The sequence below is a fragment of the Pseudophryne corroboree genome, chromosome 2 (genome assembly GCF_028390025.1).
Source record: "Pseudophryne corroboree isolate aPseCor3 chromosome 2, aPseCor3.hap2, whole genome shotgun sequence".
Lineage (NCBI taxonomy): Eukaryota > Metazoa > Chordata > Amphibia > Anura > Myobatrachidae > Pseudophryne > Pseudophryne corroboree.
The window spans coordinates 115156944-115180281 of NC_086445.1; the positions used below are offsets into that span (position 1 = coordinate 115156944).

A 23338-nucleotide genomic window follows, 5' to 3' on the forward strand; every position below is an offset into this window, starting at 1 on the left:
CTTTTCATGAGCTTTCTTTATTGCACTCCGATGTAGGGCCATGCGTTCCCTAAACTGCCTGATGGTCTTACCAATATATGCAAGGCCACATGGGCATGTGAGTAGATACACTACATGTGTTGAGGTGCATGTTAGTCTGTGCCTGATTTTAATTTTGCGACCTGTGTGGGGATGGTTAAAAGTAGCCCCTATGCTAAGAGTGTTGCAGGTCGCACATCCCAAGCACCTAAAGCAACCTTGTTTCAAACGGAGAAAATGGGGTTCATTAACCCTGGTGAGACTAGAGACATCAAGTTTCATAATATGATCGCCCCAAATTTCTGCCTCGTGTATAGCTGGGCATAAGGCGTGTATTAGCCAAAGAGGACATGGAATGATCCGTCTGTATAATAGGCCAAAGCTGTTTGGCCCGGCGGGTCACCCTGGTACTGGCCGTGGTATTTTATTCACCATGGCCAATCTGGGGTTAAACCTGTTGGGGTGAGGCACTAGTCTGTCTGAGTAATTCCATACGTGATATACTGAGAACCTTAGACCGTGAGGCCTGTAGTTCTGTCATCGGGTATCCCCTTTGAGCAAACTTGGCTAACATGTTGTCAAGGGCTACTTCCGTCTCCTCCGGATCTGAGGTGATCCGTCTAACACGCAAAAATTGCGAGTAGGGAAGGCCCTTCCTAAGTGACAATGGGTGAAAACTTTCATGACATAGGAGGGTATTCCTATCTGTGGCCTTTACGTAGATGGAGGTAGACAGCTTGTTACCCCTTACGTGTTATTGTTACATCTAGGTAGTTGATGGATGCTTCATCTACTGTTGTTGTAAACTTGACCACGTGTGTGGTTTGATTATGGTCAAACCCATAACTGTACCAACTCTTCTTTCTGTCCCTGCCAAAAAATCAGCAGATCATCTATATAGCGTCTATAATAGATAATTTTGGATTGTACCTGTACATTTAGATAAAACATCTGTTTCTCCACTTGGAACATAAAGGCATTCGCGTACGATGGGGCCACTGACTGACCCCATCGCACAACCCGCCTCCTGGAGGTAAAACCTAACCGTTGAACACAAAGTAGTTTCCTGCTAAGTACCAAATGCAGTAACTTCAAGAATATTGTAATATCAGGACCTAGGTACTTGTCATTATCCTGTATAAGCAGACGAACTGGCCTCCACACCCGCATCATGCGGGATGCAGGTGTAGAGGCTAGTCAACATCAGCACTACACAGCAACAGATTTTCTGGAACATCATGATGGGGTTGGAGAATTCAGGGGATGCCTATAGCGGACAGTGGTTGTAATAATAGATTGATTGTCTGGCTGCAAGAGGGTCAAGTACTTAATATTTAATATTTACCATTTACTATTGTTTTATTTTTTGCTTTTTACCAGCCCTTGTATCATGTGTTTTTTTATCTTCGTAACAATGTTTTGTTTGAATTGCACTCATTTGATGTTTATTTATCTGTTTAGTCATTTCAGAGGACGCCGGGGACGTGGGTTGTTTACGCTCCGGTTTCCATGGAGCTCCCCTGCGACGCGGCGCATCAGTGACGTCGCGGCAGTGAGACGCGGAAGTGCCTCGTGGCGGTCGACGAGCGGGTGCGCCGTGGAGCAGGTGAATACGGTTAGGTTTGTTAATTTGGGGGTGTTCCATGTTTTATAAGCCACTTGTATACTTGTATTATGTTGTTGTCTGGCCCTGAGGACGGAGAAGTTATCTCCGAAACATGTCGGCCTTTAGCCAATAAAGTAACCACGTTTATACAGTCTGATGAGTGCCGCCTGCTTACCTCGCTTCATTATATATATATATATATATATATATATATATATATATATATATATATATATAATCTCTCTATATATCTCTCTCTCTATATCTCTATATATATATATATATATATAAATCTCTCTATATCTCTCTATATCTCTCTCTCTCTCTCTCTCTATATATATATATATATATATATATATATATATATATATATATATATATCCCTGAGTGTGTGGGGGTGTCGGTACGTGTGTGTCGGCATGTCTGAAGCGGAAGGCTCATCTAAGGAGGAGGTGGAGCAGATGATTGTGGTGTGTCTGTCGGCGACGCCGACACCTGATTGGCTGGATATGCGGACTGTTTTAAATGCAAATGTGTCTTTATTACATAAGAGAATGGACAAAGCAGAGTCCAGAGAAAAGACAGGGAGTCAATCCATGGCTTTGGCTGTATCACAGGGCCCTCCAGGGTCTCAGAAACGTCCCCTGTCCCAAGTAGCAGACACTGATACCGACACGGATTCTGACTCCAGTGTCGACTACGATGATGCGAGGTTACACCCAAGGGTGGCCAAAAGTATTCCTTATATGATTATTGCAATAAAAGATGTTTTGCATATCACAGATGACCCCTCGGTCCCTGACACAAGGGTATGCATGTTTAAGGAAAAGAAACCTGAGGTAACCTTTCCCCCATCTCATGAGCTGAACGCGTTATTTGAAAAGGCTTGGGGAAACTCCAGACAAGAAACTGCAGATTCCCAAGAGAATTCTTATGGCGTATCCTTTCCCTGCACAGGACAGGTTACAGTGGGAATCCTCGCCCAGGGTGGACAAGGCTTTAACGCGCTTGTCCAAAAAGGTGGCGTTACCGTCTCCAGACACTGCAGCCCTCAAGGATCCTGCTGATCGCAGACAGGAAACTACCTTAAAATCAATCTATGCACATACGGGTGCCTTGCTCAGACCGTCAATAGCGTCTGCTTGGGTTTATAGCGCTGTAGCAGCTTGGGCAGATACCTTGTCATCTGACTTTGATACCCTAGATAGGGATAGCATTTTATTGACCTTAGGTCACATTAAAGACGCAGTCTTATATATGAGAGACGCTTCGAGAGACGTTGGGCTGTTAGGTTCGAGAGCCAACACCATGGCGATTTCTGCTAGGCGAGCCCTGTGGACCCGCCAATGGACGGGTGATGCCGACTCAAAGAGACATATGGAAGTTTTGCCTTACAAGGGTGAGGTTTTATTTGGGGAAGGTCTCGCGGACCTGGTTTCCACAGCTACCGCGGGTAAATCTACTTTTTTACCTTATGTTCCCCCCCCAGCAAAAGAAAACACCACAATATCAGATGCAGTCCTTTCGGTCGCATAAGTCCAGAAGAGGTCCGGGCTCTTCCTTCCTCGCCAGAGGTAAGGGTAGAGGGAAAAGAATGCCTACTACGGCTAGTTCCCAGGAGCAGAAGTCCTCCCCGGCTTCTACTAAATCCACCGCATGACGCTGGGGCTCTTCTGAGGGAGTCCGTGCCGGTGGGGGCACGTCTTCGACTCTTCAGCCACGTCTGGGTTCAGTCAGACGTGGATCCTTGGGCAATGGAAATTGTATCCCAAGGCTACAAGCTGGAATTCGAAGACGTGCCTCCTCGCCGATTTTTCAAATCGGCTTTACCAGCTTCTCCCCCAGAAAGGGAGATAGTTTTAGCTGCAATTCAAAAACTGTGTCAACAACAAGTGATTGTCAAGGTTCCCCTAGTGCAACAGGGGAAGGGGTACTATTCAACCCTGTTTGTGGTCCCGAAACCGGATGGCTCGGTCAGACCCATTCTAAATCTAAAATCCCTAAACCTGTACTTAAAAAAGTTCAAATTCAAGATGGAATCGCTCGGGGTAGTTATCTCCAGCCTGGAAGGGGGGGATTTTATGGTGTCACTAGACATAAAGGATGCATACCTTCATGTCCCCATATATCCCCCTCATCAGGCATACTTGAGATTCGCTGTACAGGACTGTCATTACCAGTTTCAGACGTTGCCGTTTGGGCTTTCCACGGCCCCGAGGATTTTCACCAAGGTAGGCAAGGAGTCACAATTATCCCGTACTTGGACGATCTCCTGATAAAAGCGAGATCGAGAGATCAATTGCAGAAAAGCGTGTCGCTCTCCCTGAGAGTGCTGCAGCAGCATGGCTGGATTCTAAATCTACTAAAGTCACAGCTGATTCCAACGACTCTGCTATCTTTCTTGGGCATGATTCTGGACACGGAACAAAAGAGGGTTTTTCTCCCGATGGAAAAAGCCCAGGAACTCCAGAACATGATCAGAGACCTGTTAAAACCGAAAAAAGTGTCGGTCCATCAATGCACTCGAGTACTGGGAAAAATGGTGGCGACCTACGAGGCCATCCCCTTCGGCAGGTTCCATGCGAGGACGTTTCAGTGGGACCTTCTGGACAAGTGGTCGGGGTCCCATCTACAAATACAAAAGAAAATAAGCCTGTCCCCCAGGGCCAGGGTGTCTCTCCTGTGGTGGCTGCAGAGTGCTCACCTTCTCGAAGGCCGCAGGTTCGGCATTCAAGACTGGGTTCTAGTAACCACGGACGCGAGCCTCCGAGGATGGGGAGCAGTCACACAAGGAAGAAATTTTCAGGGACTATGGTCAAGCCAGGAGGCTTGTCTACACATCAACGTACTGGAATTGAAGGCCATATACAACGGCCTGCGACAAGCGGAGAATCTTCGCGACCTACCGGTTCTGATTTAATCAGACAACGTCACAGCTGTGGCTCATGTAAACCGCAAAGGCGGGACAAGGAGCAGAGTGGCAATGGCGGAAGCCACCAGGATTCTTCGCTGGGCGGAAGTCAGCAGTCTTCATTCCGGGAGTGGACAACTGGGAAGCAGACTTCCTCAGCAGACACAATCTCCATCCAGGAGAGTGGGGACTTCATCAAGAAGTTTTTGCAGAGATAGCAAGTCAGTGGGAACTTCCACAAATAGACATGATGGCGTCACGCCTCAACAAGAAGCTTCGGAGGTATTGTGCCAGGTCAAGGGACCCTCAGGCAGTAGCGGTGGATGCCCTGGTGACACCATGGGTGTTTCAGTCGGTCTATGTGTTCCCTCCTCTTCCGCTCATCTCAGAAATACTGAGAATCATAAGACGAAAAAGAGTGCAGACAATACTCATTGTTCCGGATTGGCTTCGAAGGGCCTGGTATTCAGATCTTCAGGAAATGCTCACAGAAGATCCGTGGCCTCTTCCTCTCGGGGAAGACCTATTGCAGCAGGGGCCCTGCGTGTTCCAAGACTTACCGCGGTTACGTTTGACGGCATGGAGGTTGAACACCAAATCCTAGCTGGGAAAGGTATTCCGGAGGAAGTCATCCCTACTCTGATTAAGGCTTAGGAAGGAGGTGACGGCGAAACAGTATCACCGCATCTGGAGGAAGTATGTATCTTGGTTGGAAGCCAAGAATGCTCCTACTGAAGATTTCCATCTGGGCCGTTTTCTCCACTTTCTACAGACAGGAGTGGATATGGGCCTAAAGTTAGGCTTCATTAAGGTACAGATTTCGGCCCTATCAATTTTTCTTTCAGAAGGAATTGGCTTCTCTCCCAGAAGTCCAGACTTTTTGTAAAGGGAGTGCTGCACATCCAGCCTCCTTTTGTGCCCCCAGTGGCACCATGGGACCTTAACGTGGTGTTACAGTTCCTAAAATCTCACTGGTTTGAGCTTCTTCAAACGGTGGATTTGACATTTTTCACTTGGAAGGTGGTCATGTTGTTGGCCTTGGCATCTGCATGGCGGGTGTCCGAATTGGCGGCTTTGTCTCACAAGAGCCCCTATCTGATTTTCCATGTGGATAGAGCAGAATTAAGGACTCGTCCTCAATTTTAGCCTAAGGTGGTTTCATCTTTTCATATGAACCAACCTATCGTGGTGCCTGTGGCTACGGGTGACTTGGAGTGTTCCAGGTCCCTTGATGTAGTCAGGGCCTTAAAAATTTATGTAGCCAGGACGGCTCGGGTTAGGAAAACAGGCACTGTTTGTCCTGTATGCAGCCAACAAGCTTGGCGCTCCTGCTTCTAAACAGACTATTGCTCGCTGGATCTGTAACACGATTCAGCAGACTCATTCTACGGCTGGATTGCCGTTACCGAATTCGGTAAAGGCCCATTCCACTAGGAAGGTGGACTCTTCTTGGGCGGCTGCCCGAGGCGTCTCGGCATTACAGCTTTGCCAAGCGGCGACTTGGTCGGGTTCAAACACTTTTGCTAAATTCTACAAGTTTGATACCTTGGCTGAGGAGGACCTCGTGTTTGCTCAATCGGTGCTGCAGAGTCATCCGCACTCTCCCGCCCGGTCTGGAGCTTTGGTATAATCCCCATGGTCCTTACGGAGTCCCCAGCATCCTCTAGGACGTAAGAGAAAATAAGATTTTAAACCTACCGGTAAATCTTTTTCTCCTAGTCCGTAGAGGATGCTGGGCGCCCGTCCCAGTGCGGACTAAATTCTGCAAGACTTGTGTATAGTTATTGCTTACATAAGGGTTATGTTACAGTTTTGATCAGTCTCGGACTGATGCTGTTTGGTTTCATACTGTTAACTGGTTCGTATGTTCCAAGTTGGATGGTGTGGGCTGGTTTGTATCTTGTCCTTAGATTAACAAAAATGATTTCCTCGTACTGTCCGTCTCCTCTGGGCACAGTTCTCTAACTGAGGTCTGGAGGTGGGGCATAGAGGGAGGAGCCAGTGTACACCCATCTAAAGTCTTTAGAGTGCCCATGTCTCCTGCGGAGCCCGTCTATACCCCATGGTCCTTACGGAGTCCCCAGCATCCTCTACGGACTAGGAGAAAAAGATTTACCGGTAGGTTTAAAATCTTATTTTTTTTTCCATCAGGCAAGATCACTGGACATCACAGAACCAATACCTAGACCGGAGCTTTCCCATAATGTGTACTTAGAGGAGGCCGTCCAGCTGGTTTTAAAATCTGACAAACATTATGGAAACCCAACTAAAGCCGCCTCTCCCCCCAAGATGTGGGATTTCCAAATCAGTACTCCGCCACGTCCCGAAATGACGACCTCTCTAACTGAAGACTTATTCAAGGTATCCCTTACCATCAATTCAAGACTATATAATAGCAGGCTTGTCCCAATTACTGAGCCAGAGATAAATACTCTGTAAACACATTTCAGATATGGCTTAATAGTCTAACGTACAGGACAATTATTTATCATTGACAGATCAAACTGATGTCATTCAGAAAGTGCTTAACTCTCATTTCATGGTCTGTGCTTATCGCTGTAGAGAGGTATCAAAAATTATTTCTTGGCCTATTATCAAGATTTACATTTTTAATATCAACGGACTGACTTAAATCCATCAGAACCTTGTTCAATAGCTGTAAAGAGTTACACCTATATTGTTCTGGCAGTGATATGTGGATCTGTTACTGTATTTGACAGTACAATATGAAGCTGGCCTCTCCTCCCAAGGTGAAAGAGTATGAGAATTTACTGAAGACACCCGTCCGCCCGGAGATGACGTCCTGCATGACTGAGGCTATCCCACAGGTGTTTCCTGTTCTGTCTAATTGCCATATAATGCTACAGCTAATAACATAACCTATTACCTGAGCTATCATTGCTTCCATATGTGTTCATGTATAAACACGTTTTTATTTCTTTTTCATGTAAAGATATCTCAGTACGGTAAAGCAAAGCCATCATGGGACAATCCACAAGGCACCTCTATTGGGAAAGGAGGCATGGAGAATAAAGAGAACAGGTGAGGCGGAACTATGGCCACTCTTATTAATATCCCAGTGATTTTGAGAATAAGCCTCTATAACAGGCCTGGCCAACCTGTGGCTCTTCAGCTGTTGTGTAATTACAAGTCCCAGTATGCTTTATCAGCTCTATCAATACAAGTATCTGCAGGCTTCATGCGTATAGTTGCAGTGCATACTCATTAGTATTGGCACTACCCCACGCTGGGTGGAAAAATAGGATTTTAATACCTACCGGTAAATTCTTTTCTCGTAGTTCATAGGGGATATTGGGGAAAACTAGTACAATGGGGTATAGACGGGGTCCAAAGGGGCCAGTGCACTTTAAATTTCTTCAAGTGGGTGTGCTGGCTCCTCCCCTCTATGCCCCTCCCACAGGCAGTTATAGGTAAAAACGTGCCCAAAGGAGAAAGGACATATAGGAGAGAAGGAATACGATAACAAAAGGTGGTGATATTTACACACCAGCACACCACAAACATATAACAACCAGCAACGGCTGGCAACAGCTGAACAGGTAACTATAGAACAAGAACCTGCAGAAAAGTCAACGCACTGAGGCGGGCGCCCAATATCCCTTATGGACTACGAGAAAATAAGAATTTACTCACCGGTAATTCTATTTCTCGTAGTCCGTAGTGGATGCTGGGAACTCCGTAAGGACCATGGGGAATAGCGGGCTCCGAAGGAGGCTGGGCACTCTAGAAAGATTTAGGACTACCTGGTGTGCACTGGCTCCTCCCACTATGACCCTCCTCCAAGCCTCAGTTAGGACACCGTGCCCGGACGAGCAGACATAATAAGGAAGGATTTAGAATCCCGGGTAAGACTCTTACCAGCCACACCAATCACACCGTACAACTCGTGATACTATATCCAGTTTGACAGTATGAAAACAACTGAGCCTCTCAACAGATAGCTCAACAATAACCCTTTTGTTAACAATAACTATTTACAAGTATTGCAGACAATCCGCACTTGGGATGGGCGCCCAGCATCCACTACGGACTACGAGAAATAGAATTACCGGTGAGTAAATTCTTATTTTCTCTAACGTCCTAGTGGATGCTGGGAACTCCGTAAGGACCATGGGGATTATACCAAAGCTCCCAAACGGGCGGGAGAGTGCGGATGACTCTGTAGCACCAAATGAGAGAACTCCAGGTCCTCCTCAGCCAGGGTATCAAATTTATAGAATTTTGCAAACGTGTTTGCCCCTGACCAAGTAGCTGCTCGGCAAAGTTGTAAAGCCGAGACCCCTCGGGCAGCCGCCCAAGATGAGCCCACCTTCCTTGTGGAATGGGCATTTACAGATTTTGGCTGTGGCATGCCTGCCACAGAATGTGCAAGCTGAATTGTACTACAAATCCAGCGAGCAATAGACTGCTTAGAAGCAGGGGCACCCAGCTTGTTGGGTGCATACAGGATAAACAGCGAGTCAGATTTTCTGACTCCAGCCGTCCTGGAAACATATATTTTCAGGGCCCTGACAACGTCTAGCAACTTGGAGTCCTCCAAATCCTTAGTAGCCGCAGGCACCACAATAGGCTGGTTCAGGTGAAACGCTGACACCACCTTAGGGAGAAACTGGGGACGAGTCCTCAATTCTGCCCTATCCATATGGAAAATCAGATAAGGGCTTTTACATGATAAAGCCGCCAATTCTGACACTCGCCTGGCTGAAGCCAAGGCCAATAACATGACCACTTTCCACGTGAGATATTTCAGATCCACGGTTTTTAGTGGCTCAAACCAATGTGATTTTAAGAAACTCAACATCACGTTGAGATCCCAAGGTGCCACAGGAGGCACAAATGGGGGCTGAATATGCAGCACTCCTTTCACAAATGTCTGAACTTCAGGTACTGAAGCTAGTTCTTTTTGAAAGAAAATCGACAGAGCCGAGATCTGTACTTTAATGGAGCCTAGTTTTAGGCCCATATTCACTCCTGCTTGCAGGAAATGCAGAAATCGACCTAGTTGAAATTCCTCTGTCGGGGCCTTTTTGGCCTCGCACCATGCAACATATTTCCGCCATATGCGGTGATAATGCTTTGCCGTAACATCTTTCCTGGCCTTAATAAGCGTAGGAATGACTTCTTCCGGAATACCCTTTTCCTTTAGGATCCGGTGTTCAACCGTCATGCCGTCAAACGCAGCCGCGGTAAGTCTTGGAACAGACAGGGCCCCTGTTGTAGCAGGTCCTGTCTGAGCGGTAGAGGCCACGGGTCCTCTGAGAGCATCTCTTGAAGTTCCGGGTACCACGTTCGTCTTGGCCAATCCGGAACCACGAGAATGGTGTTTACTCCTCGCTTTCTTATTATTCTCAATACCTTTGGTATGAGAGGCAGAGGAGGGAACACATAAACCGACTGGTACACCCACGGTGTCACTAGAGCGTCCACAGCTATCGCCTGAGGGTCCCTTGACCTGGCGCAATATCTTTTTAACTTTTTGTTGAGGCGGGACGCCATCATGTCCACCTGTGGTTTTTCCCAACGGTTTACCAGCATCTGGAAGACTTCTGGATGAAGTCCCCACTCTCCCGGGTGGAGGTCGTGTCTGCTGAGGAAGTCTGCTTCCCAGTTGTCCACTCCCGGAATGAACACTGCTGACAGTGCTAGTACATGATTCTCTGCCCATCGGAGAATTCTTGTGGCTTCCGCCATCGCCATCCTGCTTCTTGTGCCGCCCTGTCGATTTACATGGGCGACTGCCGTGATGTTGTCTGACTGGATCAGCACCGGCTGGTGTAGGAGCAGGGATTTTGCTTGACTTAGGGCACTGTAGATGGCCCTTAGTTCCAGAATATTTATGTGAAGGGAAGTCTCCTGACTCGACCATAGTCCTTGGAAGTTTCTTCCCTGTGTGACTGCCCCCCAGCCTCGAAGGCTGGCATCCGTGGTCACCAGGACCCAGTCCTGTATGCCGAACCTGCGGCCCTCTAGAAGATGGGCACTCTGCAGCCACCACAGTAGCGACACCCTGGTTCTTGGAGACAGGGTTATCAAGCGATGCATCTGAAGATGCGATCCGGACCACTGGTCCAACAGGTCCCACTGAAAGATTCTGGCATGGAACCTGCCGAAGGGAATTGCTTCGTAAGAAGCCACCATCTTTCCCAGGACCCGCGTGCAGCGATGCACTGATACCTGTTTTGGTTTCAGGAGGTCTCTGACTAGAGATGACAACTCCCTGGCTTTCTCCTCCGGGAGAAACACCTTTTTCTGGACTGTATCCAGAATCATACCCAGGAACTGTAGTCGTGTCGTCGGAACCAGCTGTGACTTTGGGATATTCAGAATCCAGCCGTGCTGGTGCAGCACCTCCTGAGATAGTGCTACTCCCACCAACAACTGTTCCTTGGACCTCGCTTTTAATAGGAGATCGTCCAAGTACGGGATAATTAAAACTCCCTTTCTTCGAAGGAGTATCATCATTTCCGCCATAACCTTGGTAAATACCCTCGGTGCCGTGGACAGTCCAAACGGCAGCGTCTGGAATTGGTAATGGCAATCCTGTACCACAAATCTGAGGTACTCCTGGTGAGGATGGTAAATGGGGACATGCAAGTAAGCATCCTTGATGTCCAGGGATACCATGTAATCCCCCTCGTCCAGGCTTGCAATAACCGCCCTGAGCGATTCCATCTTGAACTTGAATTTCTTTATGTATGTGTTCAAGGATTTCAAATTTAGAATGGGTCTCACCGAACCGTCCGGTTTCGGTACCATAAATAGTGTGGAATAATAACCCCGGCCTTGTTGAAGTAGGGGTACCTTGATTATCACCTGCTGAGAATACAGCTTGTGAATTGCCGTTAGCACCGCCTCCCTGTCTGAGGGAGCAATTGGCAAGGCAGATTTTAGGAATCGGTGGGGTGGGGACGCCTCGAATTCCAGCTTGTACCCCTGAGATACTATTTGCAGGATCCAGGGATCCACCTGTGAGCGAACCCACTGATCGCTGAAATTTTTGAGGCGACCCCCCCCACCGTACCTGGCTCCGCCTGTGGAGCCCCACCGTCATGCGGCGGACTTGGAAGAAGAAGCGGGGGAGGACTTTTGCTCCTGGGAACCTGCTGTTTGTTGCAGCCTTTTTCCTCTGCCTCTGGACAGAAAAGACCCGCCTTTTCCACGCCTGTTTTTCTGGGTCCGAAAGGACTGAACCTGATAAAACGGCGCCTTCTTAGGCTGTGAGGGGACATGGGGTAAAAATGCTGACTTCCCAGACGTTGCTGTGGAAACTAGGTCCGAGAGACCATCCCCAAATAATTCCTCACCCTTATAAGGCAACACTTCCATGTGCTTTTTAGAATCTGCATCTCCTGTCCACTGGCGAGTCCATAAGCCTCTCCTAGCAGAAATGGACAATGCACTTACTTTAGATGCCAGTCGGCAGATTTCCCTCTGTGCATCTCTCATATATAAGACTGAGTCTTTTATATGGTCTATGGTTAACAGGATCGTGTCTCTGTCTAATGTGTCAATATTTTCTGACAGTTTATCTGACCAAGCAGCGGCAGCACTGCACATCCAAGCTGACGCAATAGCTGGCCTAAGTATAATGCCTGTGTGTGTATATACAGACTTCAGTATCGCCTCCTGCTTTCTATCAGCAGGTTCCTTGAGGGCGGCCGTATCCTGAGAGGGTAGTGCCACCTTTTTAGACAAACGTGTGAGCGCTTTATCCACTCTAGGGGGTGTTTCCCAACGTGACCTATCCTCTGGCGGGAAAGGGAACGCCATTAGTACCTTCTTAGGAATTACCAATTTTTTATCAGGGAAAGCCCACGCTTCTTCACACACTTCATTTAATTCATCTGATGGGGGAAAAACTACGGGTAGTTTTTTCTCTCCAAACATAATACCCTTTTTAGTGGTACCAGTAGTTATATCAGAAATGTTTAACACCTCTTTCATTGCCTCAATCATACAGTGAATGGCCTTAGTGGGCATCAGGTTTGACTCATCGTCGTCGACACTGGCGTCAGTATCCGTGTCGACATCTGGGTCTGCTTGAGGTAGCGGGCGTTTTAGAGCCCCTGACGACCCATGCGACGCCTGGGCAGGCACGAGCTGAGAAGACGGCTGTCCCACATTTGGCATGTCGTTGATTTTCTTATATAGGGAGTCTATACGTGCACTCATTACTTTCCATAAGCCCATCCACTCAGGTGTCTGCCCCGCAGGGGGTGACATCCCTTCTAAAGGCATCTGCTCCGCCTCCACATCATTATCCTCATCAAACATGTCGACACAGCCGTACCGACACACCGCACACACACAAGGAATGCTCCGAATGAGGACAGGACCCACAAAAGCCCTTTGGGGGGACAGAGTGAGAGTATGCCAGCACACACCAGAGCGCTATATAATGCAGGGACTAACTGAGTTATGTCCCCTATAGCTGCTTTTTATATTTTCTCCAACGTCCTAAGTGGATGCTGGGACTCCGTAAGGACCATGGGGAATAGCGGCTCCGCAGGAGACTGGGCACAAAAGTAAAAGCTTGAACTAGCTGGTGTGCACTGGCTCCTCCCCCTATGACCCTCCTCCAAGCCTCCGTTAGATTTTTGTGCCCGAACGAGAAGGGTGCATGCTAGGTGGCTCTCCTGAGCTGCTTAGAGTAAAAGTTTATTTTAGGTTCCGCTGGAAGGACGGCTCCCTGACTCTCCCCTGCAGTCCCTACAGAATCAGGGTAAAAACGAGAGAGGGGGGGGCACTATTGGCAGCTAAATTATAAACAGCAGCTATAAAGGGAGTAACACTTATATAAGGTTATCCCTATAGACATAGGCGTGCGCACGGGGGGTGCCTGGTGCGCACAGGCACCCCCTAATGTTCGGCACCCCCCACACGCCATGCCTGCTGCAGCACTGAGCACAGTGATGATTGCCCCAGCCTGATGGTTTGTTATCAGATGCCGCTGGCCCGCTCAAGAGCGCAGTATGTGCTGTGCTGTGTATGCTTTACTAGCCGGTGGCGAGGGGGAGGAAGAGAGGAGGAGGACGACTGACTCCGCCGCGTGATGTGACAATGCACACCACGCGCCCAGCCGGCCCGGCAAAGCAGCTCACACTGCGGGAGGGAGAGCACCGAAGAGTACACATAGTTGCGGCGCTGCTGCCGGACCTCCTCTCCCTCCCTGTGGAAAAAAGCTACCGCTGCCCGTTTTTCATCGGCCTGCCACTTACAAATATGGCTGCACTGATCCTGGAGGAGAGCTGCTGCGCATGCTTAGCCGCAGCAGCCCTCCTCCCATGTGCCTTTGCGGAGTCACTTTACTCCGGCTAGTCTGCCAGCCAGCCCCCCACCCCCGTCCGCCCGCCCACGCCATCCTCATACCCACCTACCACAAAGCATCAAGAAGTGTAGGACAGAGGCATATTGATATCTTAAAAAGTAAGTTTGTGAGTTTGTATAGAATATATATATATATATATATATAATTTAATGTAAATTGTAGTGGTCAGTCTGGCACTCAACCTACATAAGCAGTCACATGTATATATATGTTGCCATGGTGTGACCAAGTATTTCCGTTAACGCGGACCCGCGGCTGCAGGTGCCACACATCGGGAACAGGTGAGTCCAGTTTGTGTGGGCGTAATTGGTTTCTGTCTGGTACATATAGAGGGGCTCTGGCGACAGTGGAGCATGCTCATGACAAAGGTGCAGCAGATGCAGATGTTGCTAGCTTTTGGCCCTACCTATAATTATATATATATATATATATATAATCTATATATATCTATGTATGTATGTATGTATGTATATATATATATATATATATATATATATATATATATATATATATATATATATTGAAGTACACAACTGTCTGTTGTCTCATTCGTCTGAGTGCCGCCTCCATGCTTGCTATATATATATATATATATATATATATATATATATATATATATATATATATATATATATATATATATATATATATATATATATATATATATATATATATATATAAAACTCCTCCAAAATGTAGGCGGCACGCAGAGACTCATAGAACACTGGTTTAGTGCAAAAAGCCCCGCAAGGCGTGCTATTTATTTTGTGATGTTTCGGGGTAACAATCTCCTTCCTCAGACAAATAGCACGCTCTGCGGGGCTAAATACCTAGGAGAAAGGCACCTGAGCCAGCTATACGTAAGACCGGAGAGGCGGGGGTTTTGTTTCTCTCTCTCTCTCTCTCTCTCTCTCTCTCTCTCTCTCTCTCTCTCTCTCTCTCTCTCTCTCTCTCTCTCTCTCTCTTTATATACAGTATATATATATATATATATATATACTTTCATGTGGTAGCGGCACACTTGATTAAAACAGGACACAGTCTCCTAGAACGGTCAACGTTTCAATGATACAATCATTTTCGTCCTGATGTTGACCATCACCTTATGGGACGCTGTGTATATAATAAAGTATAGAGTATATATAAATATATATGTATATAAAAATTTCCCATGTGGGGGCAATGTGACATTTTTCCTGTGTGGCGGCAATGTGACATTTTTCCTGTGTGGCGGCAATGTGACATTTTTTCCATGTGACGGCAATGTGTTTGAATTTCTTTCTGGGTGGCGGCAATGTGTTTGACACGCAACTCTGTCTCCTTGATTGGGTATGCTGTGCATTCTCTGAGTGCCATCCAACTGCTTATATTGTTTATATTATCCAAAGGAGTGGCATCAGAGCATTTCATAGTTATTGGTGGGAGTGCCAAACCTCAAAGGATTATGCCACATACTGTGTGGCATAATGTGAATTTGGCTCATACTGTGTGGCATAACGTGAATTTCGGCTCATACTGTGTGGCGTAACGTGAATTTTGGCTCATACAGTGTGGCGTAATGTGAATTTGGCTCATACAGTGTGGCGTAATGTGAATTTGGCTCATACTGTGTGGCATAACGTTAATTGCGGCTCATACTGTGTGGTGTAACGTCTATAAGGGGCACTACTGTCAGTAGCTGGTGAGCATGGTGACGTGTGACAAATGGTGCCCTGCGGAGGAGGGGTCTGATGACAAAGAAAGAGGTCAATGTGGCTCTGATGGCACATGTGTAAATTTTAAACTTTACTTGTTGTGTTATATTAAAACTCAAATGTTCGGCCTCCAAAATCTCCCATTTTTTTGCAGTGTGGCCCATTCAAAATCAGTGTGTAGGTCCTGGGGGGCAAGGGGTGGGGTGTATGTGTGGTGGGGGAGGGGAATGCATATGCACATGCACCTAGGCCCACTACTCTCTAGTTCTGCCACTGGGTCAGGGATAGGTTGGGTAAGTGTAAGCAGAGATAGGGTGCAGCGGCAGCTAGGACTCAGGGTAATGCCGTAGCGGACAGTCAGTACCGGCCGGTGGTCACACCATTATGTTTCTTTTTATTTCTCTGGGGTGTATTATATCTACTTTATTATTAGGACCTAGGGAGAAATTATATTAAGCCATGTGATTTTACTGAGAGAGTGTAAAATAGTGCTAGACACTGCCAAAAGACAGTGATAGACACGCCCAAAATGCGGTGCTAGACATGTCCCTAAGGCAGTGCACCCCCTAATAAAATTAGCTGCGCACGCCTATGCCTATAGATATATATAGCGCTCTGGTGTGTGCTGGCAAACTCTCCCTCTGTCTCCCCAAAGGGCTAGTGGGGTCCTGTCCTCTATCAGAGCATTCCCTGTGTGTGTGCTGGGTGTCGGTACGATTGTGTCGACATGTATGAGGAGGAAAATGATGTGGAAGCAGAGCAATTGCCTGTATTAGTGATGTCACCCCCTAGGGAGTCGACACCTGACTGGATGGTTGTATTTAAAGAACTACGTGACAATGTCAGCACTTTACAAAAAACTGTTGACGACATGAGACAGCCGACAAATCAATTAGTGCCTGTCCAGGCGTCTCAGACACCGTCAGGGGCGATAAAACGCCCGTTACCTCAGTGGGTCGACACAGACCCAGACACGGATACTGAGTCCAGTGTCGACGGTGAGGAGACAAACGTAATGTCCAGTAGGGCCACACGTTACATGATCACGGCAATGAAGGAGGCATTGAACATTTCTGACACTACAAGTACCACAAAGAAGGGTATTATGTGGGGAGTGAAAAAAACTACCAGTAGCTTTTCCTGAGTCAGATGAATTAAATGAGGTGTGTGATAAAGCGTGGGTTTCCCCCGATAAAAAACTGCTAATTTCTAATAAATTATTGGCACTATACCCTTTCCCGCCAGAGGTTAGGGCGCGTTGGGAAACACCCCCTAGAGTAGATAAAGCGCTCACACGTTTATCTAAACAAGTAGCGTTACCGTCTCCTGATACGGCCGCCCTCAAAGAACCAGCGGATAGAAGGCTGGAAAATATCCTGAAGGGTATATACACACATACTGGTGTTATACTGCGACCAGCAATCGCATCAGCCTGGATGTGCAGTGCTGGAGTTGCGTGGTCGGATTCCCTGACTGAAAATATTGATACCCTGGATAGGGACAGTATATTACTTAACTATAGAGCATTTGAAGGATGCATTACTATATATGCGTGATGCACAGAGGGATATTTGCACCCTGGCATCAAGAGTGAGTGCTATGTCCATTTCTGCCAGAAGAGCGTTATGGACGCGACAGTGGTCAGGGGATGCGGATTCCAAACGACATATGGAAGTATTGCCGTTTTAAAGGGGAGGAGTTATTTGGGGCCGGTCTATCGGACCTGGTGGCCACGGCAACGGCCGGAAAGTCCACCTTTTTACCCCAGGTCACCTCTCAGCAGAAAAAGACACCGTTTTTTCAAACTCAGTCCTTTCGTTCCCATAAGTACAGGCGGGCAAAAGGCCACTCATTTCTGCCCCGGGGCAGAGGAAGAGGAAAAAGACTGCACCAGGCAGCCTCTTCCCAGGAGCAGAAGCCCTCCTCTGCTTCTGCCAAGTCTTCAGCATGACGCTGGGGCTTTACAAGCGGACTCGGACACGGTGGGGGCCCGTCTCAAAAATTTCAACGCGCAGTGGGCTCACTCGCAAGTGGACCCCTGGATTCTGCAGGTAGTATCACAGGGGTACAAACTGGAATTCGAGACGTCTCCCCCTCGCCGGTTCCTGAAGTCTGCTCTACCAAAGTCTCCCTCCGACAGGGAGGCAGTTTTGGAAGCCATTCACAAGCTGTATTCCCAGCAGGTGATAATCAAGGTACCTCTCCTACAACAGGGAAAGGGGTATTATTCCACGCTGTTTGTGGTACCGAAGCCGGACGGCTCGGTGAGACCAATTTTAAATCTAAAATCCTTGAACACTTACATAAAGAGGTTCAAATTCAAGATGGAGTCACTCAGAGCAGTGATAGCAAACCTGGAAGAAGGGGACTATATGGTGTCTCTGGACATCAAAGATGCTTATCTCCACGTCCCAATCTACCCTTCTCACCAAGGGTACCTCAGGTTTGTAGTACAAAACTGTCATTATCAGTTTCAGACGCTGCCGTTTGGATTGTCCACGGCACCTCGGGTCTTTACCAAGGTAATGGCCGAAATGATGATTCTTCTTCGAAGAAAAGGCGTTTTAATTATCCCTTACTTGGACGATCTCCTGATAAGGGCAAGGTCCAGGGAACAGTTAGAAGTCGGAGTAGCACTATCTCGGTTAGTGTTACGTCAGCACGGGTGGATTCTAAATATTCCAAAATCGCAGCTGATTCCAACGACACGTCTCCTGTTCCTAGGAATGATTCTGGACACAGTCCAGAAAAAGGTGTTTCTCCCAGAGGAGAAGGCCAGGGAGTTATCCGAGCTAGTCAGGAATCTCCTAAAACCAGGCCAGGTGTCAGTGCATCAGTGCACGAGGGTCCTGGGAAAAATGGTGGCTTCTTACGAAGCGATTCCATTCGGAAGATTCCATGCAAGAACGTTTCAGTGGGATCTTCTAGACAAATGGTCCGGATCGCATCTTCAGATGCATCAGCGGATAACCCTGTCACCAAGGACCAAGGGTGTCTCTTCTGTGGTGGCTGCAGAGTGCTCATCTACTAGAGGGCCGCAGATTCGGCATTCAGGATTGGATCCTGGTGACCACAGATGCCAGCCTGAGAGGCTGGGGAGCAGTCACACAGGGACAACATTTTCCAGGGCTTGTGGTCAAGCATGGAAACATCTCTTCATATAAACATTCTGGAACTAAGGGCCATTTACAATGCCCTAAGTCAAGCAAAACCCCTGCTTCAGGGTCAGGCGGTATTGATCCAATCGGACAACATCACGTCAGTCGCCCACGTAAACAGACAGGGCGGCACGAGAAGCAGGAGGGCGATGGCAGAAGCTGCAAGGATTCTTCGCTGGGCGGAGAATCATGTGTTAGCACTGTCAGCAGTGTTCATTCCGGGAGTGGACAACTGGGAAGCGGACTTCCTCAGCAGACACGACCTTCACCCGGGGGAGTGGGGACTTCATACAGAAGTCTTCCAAGAGATGGTAAACCGTTGGGAAAACCAAAGGTGGACATGATGGCGTCCCGTCTCAACAAAAAACTGGACAGATATTGCGCCAGGTCAAGGGACCCTCAGGCAATAGCGGTGGACGCTCTGGTAACACCATGGGTGTACCAGTCAGTGTATGTGTTCCCTCCTCTGCCTCTCATACCAAAAGTACTGAGAATCATAAAAAGGAGAGGAGTAAGAACTATACTCGTGGTTCCGGATTGGCCAAGAAGGACTTGGTACCCGGAACTTCAAGAGATGCTCACGGAGGACCCGTGGCCTCTACCTCTAAGAAAGGACCTGCTCCAGCAGGGACCTTGTCTGTTCCAAGACTTACCGCGGCTGCGTTTGACGGCATGGCGGTTGAACGCCGGATCCTGAAGGAAAAAGGCATTCCAGAAGAAGTCATCCCTACCCTGATACAGGCCAGGAAGGATGTAACCGCGAAACATTATCACCGCATTTGGCGAAAATATGTTGCGTGGTGTGAGGCCAAAGAGGCCCCTACAGAGGAATTTCAACTGGGTCGCTTCCTACGTTTCCTGCAAACAGGACTGTCTATGGGCCTAAAATTAGGGTCCATTAAGGTTCAAATTTCGGCCCTGTCTATTTTCTTCCAAAAAGAACTGGCTTCAGTGCCTGAAGTCCAGACGTTTGTCAAAGGGGTACTGCATATACAGCCTCCTTTTGTGCCCCCGGTGGCACCTTGGGATCTCAATGTGGTTTTGGGGTTCCTAAAATCACATTGGTTTGAACCACTCACCACTGTGGAATTAAAATATCTCACATGGAAGGTGGTAATGCTGTTAGCCCTGGCTTCAGCCAGGCGTGTCTCAGAATTGGCGGCTTTATCTTATAAAAGCCCTTACCTAATTTTTCACACGGATAGGGCAGAATTGAGGACTCGTCCTCAATTTCTCCCAAAGGTGGTTTCAGCGTTTCACGTGAACCAGCCTATTGTGGTGCCTGCGGCTACTAGGGACTTGGAGGACTCCAAGTTACTGGACGTAGTCAGGGCCCTGAAAATATATATTTCCAGGACGGCTGGAGTCAGGAAATCTGACTCGCTGTTTATCCTGTATGCACCCAACAAGCTGGGTGCTCCTGCTTCTAAGCAGACGATTGCTCGTTGGATTTGTAGTACAATTCAGCTTGCACATTCTGTGGCAGGCCTGCCACAGCCAAAATCTGTAAAAGCCCATTCCACAAGGAAGGTGGGCTCATCTTGGGCGGCTGCCCGAGGGGTCTCGGCTTTACAACTTTGCCGAGCAGCTACTTGGTCAGGGGCAAACACGTTTGCTAAATTCTACAAATTTGATACCCCGGCTGAGGAGGACCTGGAGTTCTCTCATTCGGTGCTGCAGAGTCATCCGCACTCTCCCGCCCGTTTGGGAGCTTTGGTATAATCCCCATGGTCCTTACGGAGTCCCAGCATCCACTTAGGACGTTAGAGAAAATAAGAATTTACTTACCGATAATTCTATTTCTCATAGTCCGTAGTGGATGCTGGGCGCCCATCCCAAGTGCGGATTGTCTGCAATACTTGTATATAGTTATAGTTACAAAATTCGGGTTATTATTGTTGTGAGCCATCTTTTCAGAGGCTCCTTCGTTTATCATACTGTTAACTGGGTTCAGATCACAGGTTGTACGGTGTGATTGGTGTGGCTGGTATGAGTCTTACCCGGGATTCAATATCCTTCCTTATTATGTACGCTCGTCCGGGCACAGTATCCTAACTGAGGCTTGGAGGAGGGTCATAGGGGGAGGAGCCAGTGCACACCAGCTAGTTCAAGCTTTTACTTTTGTGCCCAGTCTCCTGCGGAGCCGCTATTCCCCATGGTCCTTGCGGAGTCCCAGCATCCACTACGGACTATGAGAAATAGAATTATCGGTAAGTAAATTCTTATTATATATGTATTGCGCCCAAATTTAGTGCCCCCCCCCCTCTCTGTTTTTACCCTGTTCTGACGTGTAGACTGCAGGGGAGAGCCAGGGAGCTTCCTTCCAGCGGATCTGTGAAGGAGAAATGGCGCCAGTGTGTCTGAGGGAGATAGCTCCGCCCCTTTTCTGCGGCCTATTCAGGATTCTGGCAGGGGTATTTACCACATATATAGCCTCTAGGGCTATATATTGTGGTATTTTTGCCAGCCAAGGTGTTTTTATTGCAGCTCAGGGCGCGCCCCCCCCCCCCAAGCGCCCTGCACCCTCAGTGACCGGAGTGTGAAGTGTGCATGAGAAGCAATGGCGCACAGCTGCAGTGCTGTGCGCTACCTTGGTGAAGACTGATGTCTTCTGCCGACGTTTTTCCGGACCTCTTCTTGCTTCTGGCTCTGTAAGGGGGACGGCGGCGCGGCTCCGGGACCGAACACCAAGGACTGGGCCTGCGGTCGATCCCTCTGGAGCTAATGGTGTCCAGTAGCCTAAGAAGCCCAATCCGGCTGCAAGCAGGCGAGTTCGCTTCTTCTCCCCTTAGTCCCTCGCTGCAGTGAGCCTGTTGCCAGCAGGTCTCACTGAAAATAAAAAACCTAAAACTATACTTTCTTTCTAAGGGCTCAGGAGAGCCCCTAGTGTGCATCCAACCTCGGCCGGGCACGAAATCTAACTGAGGCTTGGAGGAGGGTCATAGTGGGAGGAGCCAGTGCACACCAGGTAGTCCTAAATCTTTCTAGAGTGCCCAGCCTCCTTCGGAGCCCGCTATTCCCCATGGTCCTTACGGAGTTCCCAGCATCCACTAGGACGTTAGAGAAAAGGATTTACCGGTAGGTATTAAAATCCAATTTTCTCTACCATCCATAAGCGATATTGGGGGGAAAACTAGTACGATGGGGACGTCCCAAAGCTTCCAGAACAGGCGGGAACGTGCAGAGACTGCTGCAGCACCACCTGCCCAAACTGGGTATCCTCTTTGACCAGGGTATCAAACTTGTAGAACTTCACAAAGGTGTGTTTCCCCGACCAGGTAGCAGCTCGGCATAGTTGCAAAGCCGAGACTCCACCGGCAGCCACCCAGGAAGAGCCCACTGATCTTGTAGAGTGGGCCTTCAGAACCTGTGGAACAGGTAAGGCTGCCGACACATAGGCCTGTTGGATAGAAAGCCGAATCCAATGAGCAATGGACTGCTTTGTAGCAGGGCAACCCTTTTTCTGCGCATCATAGAGCACGAACAAGGAATCCGTCTTTCTGACTCAAGCTGTTCGCTTGACATAGATCTTCAAGGCACGCACAGCATCCAATGCCTACGGAAGAGCAGAAGCGTCAGAACTAGACGGAATCACAACAGGTTGATTCAGGTGAAACGCGGAGACCATCTTCGGCAGGAACTGCTGTCTAGTTCGGAGCTCCGCTCTATCCTCTTATAAGATCAAGTACGGACTTTTACACGATAACGCCCCCAATTCTGAGACACGTCGAGCAGAAGCCAGGGCCAGTAACATCAGTGTCTTCCACATGAGGTACTTGTCTTCTACCTTCATCAGAGGTTCAAACCAGGAGTACTGTAGAAATTTCAACACGACATCCAAGTCCCAGAGAGACGCAGGCAGCACAAAGGGAGGTTGTATGTGGAGTACCCCTTGCAAAAAGGTCTGAACTTCCGGCAACATTGTCAATTTTTTCTGAAAGAAAATTGAGAGAGCTGAAATCTGGACCTTAATGGAACCCAGAAGTAAGCCCTTATCCACACCAGCCTGCAGGAAACGTCCCAAGTGAAACTCAGCAGGCGGATACGTGCATTCCTCGCACCAAGAGACCTATCTCCTCCATATATGATGATAGTGTTTTGATGTCACAGGTTTCCTGGCCTGAACCATGGTTGCAATAACCTTCTTGGAAAGGCCCTTGTGAGCTAGGATGTTCCGCTCAACCTCCATGCCATCAAACGAAGACGCCTTAAGTCCAGGTAGACGAATGGTCCTTGTTGAAGATCTCTTCTGAGTGACCGAGGCTAAGGGTTTTGGACGGACATGTCCAGAAGATCCACGTACCACGCCCTCCGAGGCCAATTCGGGGCAATTAGACTTGCCTGGACACCTTGATTCCTGATTCGCTTTAGCACTCTCGGAAGCAATGGGATCGGAGGAAACTGGTATACCAGCCGGTACTGCCAAGGCGACGCCAGTGCGTCCACTGCCCTCGCCTGAGGGTCCCTAGTCCATGAGCAATACCAGTGAAATTTCTTGTTGAGACGAGAAGCCATGTCTATTTGTGGGCAACCCCACTGGTCGATGATCGTCACGATCTCCGGGGTGGAGATCGTGACGACTCAAGAAGTCCACCTCCCAGT

General features: G+C 48.2%; 1 protein-coding gene across 1 annotated transcript in view; it reads left to right on the forward strand.

The window, feature by feature from the left end:
* Window positions 1-23338, forward strand: part of SKA3 (spindle and kinetochore associated complex subunit 3) — a 186890-nt gene that overhangs the window by 158873 nt on the left and 4679 nt on the right. Inside the window, exons 10-12 of the mRNA XM_063951626.1 lie at window positions 6687-6896; window positions 7256-7363; window positions 7489-7577. Coding sequence (XP_063807696.1) covers window positions 6687-6896; window positions 7256-7363; window positions 7489-7577 — 407 coding nt within the window. The remainder of the gene's footprint in view (window positions 1-6686; window positions 6897-7255; window positions 7364-7488; window positions 7578-23338) is intronic.